General features: G+C 33.8%; 1 protein-coding gene across 1 annotated transcript; it reads right to left on the reverse strand.

Moving 5' to 3' along the window:
* Positions 1-1,274: 1,274 nt before the first annotated feature.
* On the reverse strand, positions 1,275-7,173 carry LOC105141197 (uncharacterized). The gene is made up of 4 exons (XM_011048352.1): positions 5,379-7,173; positions 3,117-3,340; positions 2,528-2,751; positions 1,275-2,439 (listed from the first exon to the last, which is right to left on the reverse strand). Exons 1-4 carry the CDS (start codon positions 6,283-6,285, stop codon positions 1,596-1,598), a joined length of 2,199 nt encoding a protein of 732 aa, XP_011046654.1. The 5' UTR covers positions 6,286-7,173; the 3' UTR covers positions 1,275-1,595.
* Positions 7,174-9,754: the final 2,581 nt, after the last annotated feature.

Here is a 9,754-nt window from a genome sequence, read left to right on the forward strand (position 1 = left end):
TTAATGCGTTTGAAAAATAAACATTTTAATAAAGAATCATTAGAAAAATAAAAGATGGGTTTTTTTACCATTGTTTCTGCTCAAATTACTGCATCTGTCAGCAATGTTGCCTGTCGCAAGATGTTACTCTTATTTTGGATAAAAGTTTGCAAAGGTTGACAGATAAGGGAAGCATTTCTCTTCTCTGAGCATCATCCCAGCGCTAAAAATTAAAAAGCAATCCTCTCTTAACTCTTGCAAGATAGCAACCTATGACTCATAAATCTCTTCGTTCAATACCAAACTGTGACTAATTACGATGACCGCCCATATAGAATTCCCCACCTCCGCAGTACTTCTTGTTGTTCACGTCGAGAATGATGCAAGAAAACTGAAACTCCAATTGACAATAAAAAATAAGTAATTCGTTGCTACAGAAACCTAGTAAAATAGAAATTTCAACTGTCTCGGCGAGCTAAAGATTGCTGCGACAGTATATTTATTTAGCATCTACATCTTAATTTATATAGCATTTTTCAAACCGTGTGTATATCTGAAGTTGTTAGTCTCCTATTTTTTATTTAACATTTGCTTATAACGATTCTTTTATGAAAACATTACTAGAAAAATTTATCGATTGAACTGGGATGTGTTTTATCTGCGGCCTGCTCGTGACGAGTATTAGGGACCCAAGCTAGGACTCGTAGCACAGAGCTCTCTTAGAAATCTCTCTCTTCCCCTTCTGGGACAGGAACAAACTACCAGACTACCATTTTTCATGTAATGATTCTTTGCCTGCTCGTGGTCAGTATTAGAAGTATGTGCCCCCCGAAATCCGACTAATTGGCCAAGCACAAGCTTCAGGACTAGATAGATATATCTTTGAAGCCTAGTTTATACTTCTTTCTTGCCACTGATCATAACCTGATGAACCTTATCGTGGTACACCATGGAAGAAGGGGAATGCTATAGTTAACTCCCTGTAGCCGTGCGAGTTTCACCTTGCCTATGGTCAAAATCCCATAGTGAAGATAAGCATTGGACCTCCGATCCCTTTCCCGCTATTTTGCTTCCCCGTGGCATATAGAAAGCTAAGAGTGGCTCAAAATTTTCTGCTCGACCTCCTGCTTTAGTCCTGTCATAAGGCGTTACTCATTATTTTTTATAAAAAATTATCATGCTTCAGTCATTTGGAAAGGTTGACGGATAGGGGAAGCACTTCTCTGAGCATCATATCCCCAGGGCGAAGAGCTGAAAAGAGGTTCGCTCTTAACAAGTTTAGCAAGGGAGCAATCTATCAACAAAAACCTGACATTTATCGGGTCTCCACCAAACTGTGAATAATTACAATGACTGCCCACTTGGAATTTTACCTCGGCACTTCTTGATATGAATATCAAGAAAGAGGCTAGAAAACAAATGGTTTTACAGGTCTCTTAAAAAAAAACAGGCAATACAACTCCAATTGACAAAAAACAATCAGGAATTCATTGCTACAAAGACCTGGTACCATAGAAATCTAAAGTTGTCTCAGCGAGCTGCTTCAACAGTGCATATGCATATACCTACCATACATGAAATGGGAGATCATCGAGGTCCATTGCAGCCTTTTTCTGTCACCTGCTGCCATTTTCTTCAGCCTGGGAGTCCCCTATAAAAGATTGCTTCTCCATTTTACCGGCGTTATTTTCACTATGATTCACAAGATCATTGTACATCTTCATAGAAGCCTTAGAGAACTCCGTTAAGGACTCAAAAACCGTTGAAAATCCTGTCTGGAATCCACTCAGCGTGATCCTTTGTGTTTCTTGCACGTAGTTGTGGTGTTTTTCCTTTTCTATATCCAGTTTCTTCCTAAACATGTCCAGCTGATCTTTCTTCTCAGTCAAGTGCTCATGCTGGTGTTCTGTCTCTTGCTCAGGTTTATACTCTAGAAGTTTGGATTCGTGAAACCTGTTCTCTACCTTCTGGAACGACAGGTTTCTTCTGTCAAGTTCTTTCGCTAGACTGTCAACTTTCCTCTTCTGTTGTTGTTCCTCCCCTTGCTGAGCCCACAACGCCCTTACATCTTTTGAGAAGCTTTTCAACGCAAACGATACTGCCTTATCTGGTAACTTATCCACAGAAGACAACCAATCATGGCAGATCACAAGTAATGGAGGACCAAATTCTCGATACGGCGCTGCTGAACTCCTGCCCCGGGAGTAGAATTCAACCTCAGGGACTACGAACTTGCGTAACCAACTATGGAGAGCTTCCACGTATGCCTTTTGTGCTGCAACATATTCTTCAAAGCATGCACGCCAATTCAGAAGCTCAGCCTCAAGCTGAAGTGTCGCCAGCCGGTGTGAGTCATTGCAGAATTGTCCATATGTGGGGCTAGCGAAAGTTTTTACTTCAAGTAGAATTTTGTTCTGGGTTTCATGGGATTCCAACATAATCTTCCAGGTGAGCGTTAGGCTGCAAATAGAGTAAGATAAATGAAAAAACTAGGAAACCCAGAATGAAAATTGAACGGAATTGTTTGTAGTTTCTGTAACGTCCTTACCCTTTTAACAGTTCTACGATTTGAGGCTCCAGTTCTTCATCTCTTAGTTTCTCGATTCTCTTAGATATTGATTCAGCACTTCGAATTGCAACCAGGATCCTAGCATATAAATCTTTTACTGCTGCTCTGGTCTTATCTATGGTGAGTTCATCATCTCCCCTGACATCCTGGTTTCTCATTCGTGAACACTTTTTTTCATATATTTTTCGTGTGATGTCCCCTGCCTGGGGAACAATAAAAACATGCTCGGGTTTAAATAAAAGATTACAAATTTTGGCTTTCCAAACCATCTTGCAATTCTCTTTGTCAATAGTTAACTTCATTTTTTTAAATATACTCAAGTTTATCAAGATCAATGTCCATTCATCTTGTCTTTGAAGCTAGTGGACTTCCCCAAAATGGGCAGCTTCATCATAAATGTTGCTGAGAGAACAGTGCACAAACTAGAAATCCCCTTTAATGGGGAACCGAGTCCCATTGATGTTCAATTTTATCTTGATCATTGAAAATTTCATGATCTGAAGAAATTGTAAGGCAAACTTCATAAACAAACAATCTGAAGAAACAGTTTTTAGTGATTGTAACTTACCTTAACCTCTTCATAGAGCTTCTTTTCCCAAGCATACAACCTTCCAAGTGTAAGTGAATGGCTTCCTGAATCCATTCCTCCATAATCATCAAAGAGATCATTTTTATATTCTGTCCAGGTAGATGAACCTTTCAAGCTGGATGCTACAAGGCTCTTACACGATGATGGCTTTGATGAAGTCGACCGATGCCATGCAATGGCTTGGATTAGTTTTGTTGAGTTCTCTGAATTCATATAATACGGTGATGAGTCTTGAAAGATTGATATTGACAGTAGAAGCATGGAGTAAGATACTCTATTGTATTACACGATATAGAAACGCAACAAAATAACACGTGCCAGTTAGTGAAACAAGTGAGTCTCATACTTCGAAGCTATTTGTAACTGCATTCCAAATAGTATTTTCCAAAATTCTGAATTTATTTTTAAAAAAATTATTTTTTTCATGTTTTTAAATTGATCTGGTATGCTGATTGTAAAAATAATTTTAAAAAAATAAAAAATATTATTTAAATATATTTATTAACAAAAAATACTTTAAAAATAACTATTATCGCACTTAAACATCCTTTTAGCTACAAAAAGATAAAGCAGCAAGTTCCAAGACTTTTCATGCCTGTGATTTAGACCTATCATTTTTAGGAATTATTGTAGGAAGTTTGCTTACACATACTCTCAAACCATGATAAATTGATAATAATAAAAAACACAAAGACAAAAGGAAATGGTGGAGGTGAATAAAAACAATTTATTTTTCAAGTGATGTTAAAAATATACAAAAAAATATGACAAGAAAATATATGGACGTTGGATCGATGGGACTTACAAGGGATCCCACTTCAAGATCATGATAAAAAGGGCTATTGCTGGATTTTTTTTCTTGTCCTGTCTTCTTTTATTTGTTAGCATTGCTCAAGAACAAACAAGTTCTCATACAATGGAAGAAGTTTTACTCTATCCATTACATGCCAACCAAAAAAGGCAGGGCAGATCTTCCAATAGAAGTTGCCCTATTTAAGCACCCACACAAACAAGGACCACAGTACATGTTTTCAAAATTGAAAGAATAAAATTCATAGAGTGGACTAACTAAAAGATTACCAAAAGCAACAGAAGAATAAAGATAGAAAAGAATTCCGACAAAAAGAAAGAAACAAGGCATAGCATGCTAAGAATAATTACTTCAAGAAAGTGAGCAGATACATTTGGTAGCTTAGCCTGCTTGATTTAGATAGGATTATGCAAAACAATATTCTAAGGCAGAGGAAGAAGATTCACATGGTAGTTAGTAGAAAATCACTAATATATATAAAATATGACAAGAAAATATATGGACGTTGGATTGATGGGACTTACAAGGGATCCCACTTCAAGATCATGATAAAAAGGGCTATTCCTGGAGTTTTTTCTTGTCCTGTCTTCTTTTATTTGTTAGCATTGCTCAAGAATAAACAAGTTCTCATACAATGGAAGAAGTTTTATTCTATTCATTACATGCCAACCAAAAAAGGCAGGGCAGATCTTCCAATAGAAGAACTTGCCCTATTTAAGCACCCACACAAAACAAGGACCACAGTACATGTTTTCAAAATTGGAAGAATAAAATTCATAGAGTGGACTAACTAAAAGATTACCAAAAGCAATAGAAGAATAAAGATAGAAAAGAATTCCGACAAAAAGAAAGAAACAAGGCATAGCATGCTAAGAATAATTACTTCAAGAAAGTGAGCAGATACATTTGGTAGCTTAGTCTGCTTGATTTAGATAGGATTATGCAAAACAATATTCTAAGGCAGAGGAAGAAGATTCACATGGTATTTAGTAGAAAATCACTTTAATTTCTGAGCAAAGATAAAATAAAATATTGGAAAATATTGGAAAACTTTTCCCTTATAAAAATTTAAAAAAATTGGACAAAGATCTAAACCAAGACTCTCCATATGAAGCAATAATGTTATTTCCTCAACAAATACTCTTCTCATGTTATGTCCTCTCCAAATTGAATTCAGAAATTGGGTTTTAAGTTTTAACTATAAAAACTATTTCAAGTGATGCGGAAAGTCGGGAATTGGAAGTGAAAATAGCTGACAGTAAATAGGACAATGAACACAGAAAAAGAACCACCTCGGATTATTTGAGACCATACTAGGATACCAATGTTTACTTGGTACAACTGTTGCAAATGAAGATTAATATTCTTGCAAAAATAACAGGAAATAAAAGGTTAATAATGACAGAAACATAACAATATAATTACCCTACCTTTAATTTCCCCCAAGCCAGAATGCAAAAATACTTTATTAGCCTCAAGCATCCTTGAAACATCCTTGCCAGAATCATAAGCCCTAATGAAATGGTCCTCGATATCCTTCAATGCCTCCAATAACTCCCTCCCTCTCTCTGGCTTATCAATTACTGTAAGCCCATTTTGCTTTTCTTGGCTGTCATCACCACCTCCATCAACTACCTTAACCACATTACCCCCACTCTCCCCGAGATCTCCTTTTCCTTTCTCTTGAACAAAAACCGCATTTTTCGATTCCTCTTCTTCTCTATCTCCTTCTTCTTCTAGGTCAGGAATCCCTTCCTGTTCTCTCACAAACCTTAAATCATCATCAGAAGTTCTAGTGTAACCACTCATAATCTCTGGTCTCATGGCAGTGTCAAAAGGGTTAAAGAAATCCCACCCAAAATCCCTCTGTGGTGATTGTGGTGGCAGCGGCATTTGCATATAATAGTACCCAAAACTTTGTTGACCACGCTCCTCTCTCTGCATGACTTCTTCTTTATTACTCTCTTCCTCATGATCACTAGAATCAGAAGGAGATGTTGAAGAATCACAAGACTCGCAAGCAATGGCTTCTTCATGAGTTGTTGACTCAGATGGTCTTTGTTGAAGAAACATTGGGTTTGTTATAACATTTTGCTGCTCATTTGATGGTGGAGATGGGCAAGAAGGGAAAGTAATGAGAAATGGTGAAGCTGGAGAAGAATGTCTAGCTACAAAAAGCTTTATGCCTGCTGCTACTGCATAGAGAGATTGACAATATCTACAATGTGCTTCTGCTAGTGCATGTCTTCTCTCAACAGCAAGCTTCAACTGGCGTTTCCTCTCTCTACAGATAGATACAACCTCTTCTTCTTCTAGCTTAGAAGCAACACATCCCATTGTTTCACTTTGTTAAAGCTGAAAGTGTCTTCTCCGTATGTGTGCTGGCTTCTATATAGGCGTGGATGCTGCTTTTAGAGAAATGGAAGAATGTAAAGAGAGAAAGGTGGTTTTTTGAGAGAATCTATGTATTCTTTAGGGATAAAAAGGAGGCGCGGTTGGGCCAAAATGGGTTTTATGTAGTTTTCAGCAATGGTTTTATACATGTAGAGCAGAAAATGTTGCTTTTGAAGATGTTTCGGGCTGTCCGAGTTCATCTTTTGCAAAAGAAATGATTTTCAGCTAGAAATTTGGTTCTGGGAGAATATATAGAGCACCCCATTTCATTTCTTGGCTAGGGAAACATGAAAGAAAAGTTGTAGAGTTAAAAATGCATTACCAGAAAGATTAGTTTTTGTTTAAAAGAACACAAAGGAAAAAGAAGAAGAAACATTCTTTGTCAAATAGAGAAGAGGCTTTGGTGGTGATCCTATCTAACTTTTGTATCAGACTAAAAATAGCTTAGCACTATAGCAGAGAAAGCGGGGAGACAGAAGTCCTTCTGGTTTAGCTAAAAAGCTGAAGCAAAAGGAGTGAAACTACTCTTCAAAAAGAAATGAACAAGGAGGAGGGAAAGCCCTTTTCTTTTTCCCCTTCTTGGTTTCTGCTAAAATGGTTTTAGAGGTGATTACTCTTGACAAGCTACTGGCTTGAGATCATCAAAGTAAATGGAGAGAAGGGAGGGAACCAGTCTAGCAGGTACAGACAACAAGAGAAAGCCCTTTAGGGTATTTGGCAGCGGTTAAAACTTAAAAGAAAGTAGGGGCTCGAGAAAGACAGAGAGGAGACGGTGGTGTCCTGGTGACTGGTAACTGGTAACTCTTTACTTAAATGAATTTGCCCATGGTGATGTTTGGTGATTTAATTGTATTTTTAATAAATTTTAAAAATTAAAAAATATATATTATTTTAATAAATTTTTAAACTAAAAAACAACTTCAATCACTACCCTACAAAACCCTCACTCTTTAAAAGAAATAATAAAAGTTGTGCTGATGAATAAATTTAGCAGAGATTTTTACAGGAAAGTCCAAGCAAGACACTTGGGAGGCTGGGACAGGCTAGTGAGTAAAAAGAGGAGTCAATTTACTGTTAAAAGGATTGTGACTACAGGGATGCGAGGTGTGAGAGAGAGAGAGAGAGAGATTTTGCCTTGTTTCTAGTGCACTAGTGTTGTCGTTGTTTTTGTTTTGAGTAAAATCATGACCCAGTCCATGTTGTTTTTTTAAGCGTTTGGAGCTGTGAGAGTTATTTAAAAAAATATATTAAAAAATTAAAAAATATATTTTTGATATTAATAAAATAATAAAAAAAATACTAATTTACTATTTTTTTAATACTTAAATATACTTTTAAAATGTATTAAAATACAATTTCACCCACAAAAACAATGTACAATATGATCATCCCTCTGGATTAAAAAAACACATATATATAAATAAGCTGTGACAGCAGAAGATAAAGGGACTCGCATATATTGTTCGTGCTATGCTACTTTTTAACACGTAAATAAAATTCCATAAAAGCAACAATTGAATATAGATTCATAAAAAATAGCAGCCTAAGCATATGCATTTATAGTTTTTTTAATATAATTATGATTGTTTTTTAAATAATTTTTATGTTAAAATATATGTTAATAATTTTTTTATTTTTTTAAAAATTATTTTTAACACCAGCATATTAAAATAATTTAAAAATACTAAAAATATATTAATTTAAAATAAATAAATAATTTAAAATTTTTTAAAAAATATTTTTTAAATGTAAAAATGAATATGCTATTAAAAAAAAAGATAAAAAAGTTTATGATGAATAATATAAGAGCATAGGCAAATGTTAAGTAAAATATTTATGGTGCATGAAGACCACCAATTCCAAGCCATGTAAAGCTCCAAGGTATGTTACAAAAAACATGTGCACATATTGGGAGCGGTGCCAAGTTCCTTGCAAGAGTGTAAATGAAGATGCTTGGCCGCGAGTCGGACCAAAAAATTTTGATGATGCTGTTATTATATTTTCTAGTATTAATTTAAAAAAATATATAAAATATTTTTAATAACATGAAAATTAAAAAAAAAAACTAAGTTAGTAAATAAAACAACTTAATATGTTCAACTAACTTATTAATTTACAAGATATCATCTATAATACTTACTTCATTGTTATTTTTTAGAATAATTTAAATACGATATTTGTGTTTTGTTTTCACTACTAATAATCAATCAATTATAGAATAATTTTTTTTAAATGAAAAGGTGTATGTACAATAAATTTATTGGTATTGTCTAACAAAAACAAAAACATCATTTATATTGTGAAGTATTGCATTTATAATAATTTCAACAAGATTATGGTAGAGATATACTATGATTCATCTATCAGTAGTATTATACAAATAACATTTGAATAAAAAGACTTTATTAAGCTCACTATAATATTTCAGTTTAATTATTTTTTCTAACTTCTCAAAATAGCTAATAACTTTAAACCCATTAGAAGTTATTTCTTTAACACGAACTCTATTATTATAGGTTTTTTTTACCCTGACCATACTATTTGGTATAAAAAATATATTCGTTGATGAAATACTCATAATAGCTCATGACATTTCTTTTAAGACCTAAATATAGTAATTTTAAATTATCATTATCATTCCCTTTCAATTGGTAAATTCATAATATAATTACAATCATTGGCAATTAACTTAATTATTAAATAACATTTATATGTGTTCTGAATTACGTTACAAATTATTCATCTTATAATTAAAAAATTTAAAATTTAATAAGATATAAATTCTGAAATAGTAAAAATTAATCAAGATGATTTTATTAATTTATGAAATTATAAGAGAAAAAATATTTAAAAATAACAATATATTAACAACATAACTAGTAAATAAAAAACTTTAATTCATTGCAGTTAAACAACGTGTATAATTACATGGATATCTAGATTCTATAAATGTCAAGTATCTTTCCCCTCGCCAGGTTTTTTATACCCAGCTAAGGTAATTTTTATGTAACTCAAAATTATTTAATTTATTTTAATAATATACTTAATCATTATCCATGTTTTTTTTTTTGAAAAAAAGAGCTGGATCCGTACTGCACTTTTTTACTTCAAAAGTAGAAAGCTCCAAGATCGCACTGCGCCATAAATTGGCTGCATAATTTTACCATTATTTTTTTTAATTATTATTTTCCAATGTCCTTTGATGGTAAGCACGGGGTGCCATAGAAATAAAAACCAGATAACCCATTTCTTTTCTTTTTTCTTTTTTTTTTTAAAAGAAAAACCCTCTTCTCTGGTAGGAGAGAAGGAGTACCGAGACAGGGATTGGTTGAACTAAAACATGATCATTGGTACAAGCAATGCGATTTTGTTGCTTGCTGATTCCTAACTCAATTTATTAAAAAAATATAAA

The sequence above is a fragment of the Populus euphratica genome, unplaced genomic scaffold (genome assembly GCF_000495115.2).
Source record: "Populus euphratica unplaced genomic scaffold, PopEup_1.0 scaffold115.1, whole genome shotgun sequence".
NCBI classification, from domain to species: Eukaryota; Viridiplantae; Streptophyta; class Magnoliopsida; order Malpighiales; family Salicaceae; genus Populus; species Populus euphratica.

Coding starts and splice junctions, on each gene's coding strand:
- LOC105141197 (XM_011048352.1), bottom strand. CDS start 6,285: ATGGGATGTGTTGCTTCTAAGCTAGAAGAAGAAGAGGTTGTATCTATC. Junction 3,341..5,378: donor TGGCTTGGGGGAAATTAAAG/GTAGGGTAATTA, acceptor ATATGAATTCAG/AGAACTCAACAAAACTAATC. Junction 2,440..2,527: donor ATCGTAGAACTGTTAAAAGG/GTAAGGACGTTA, acceptor CTCTATTTGCAG/CCTAACGCTCACCTGGAAGA.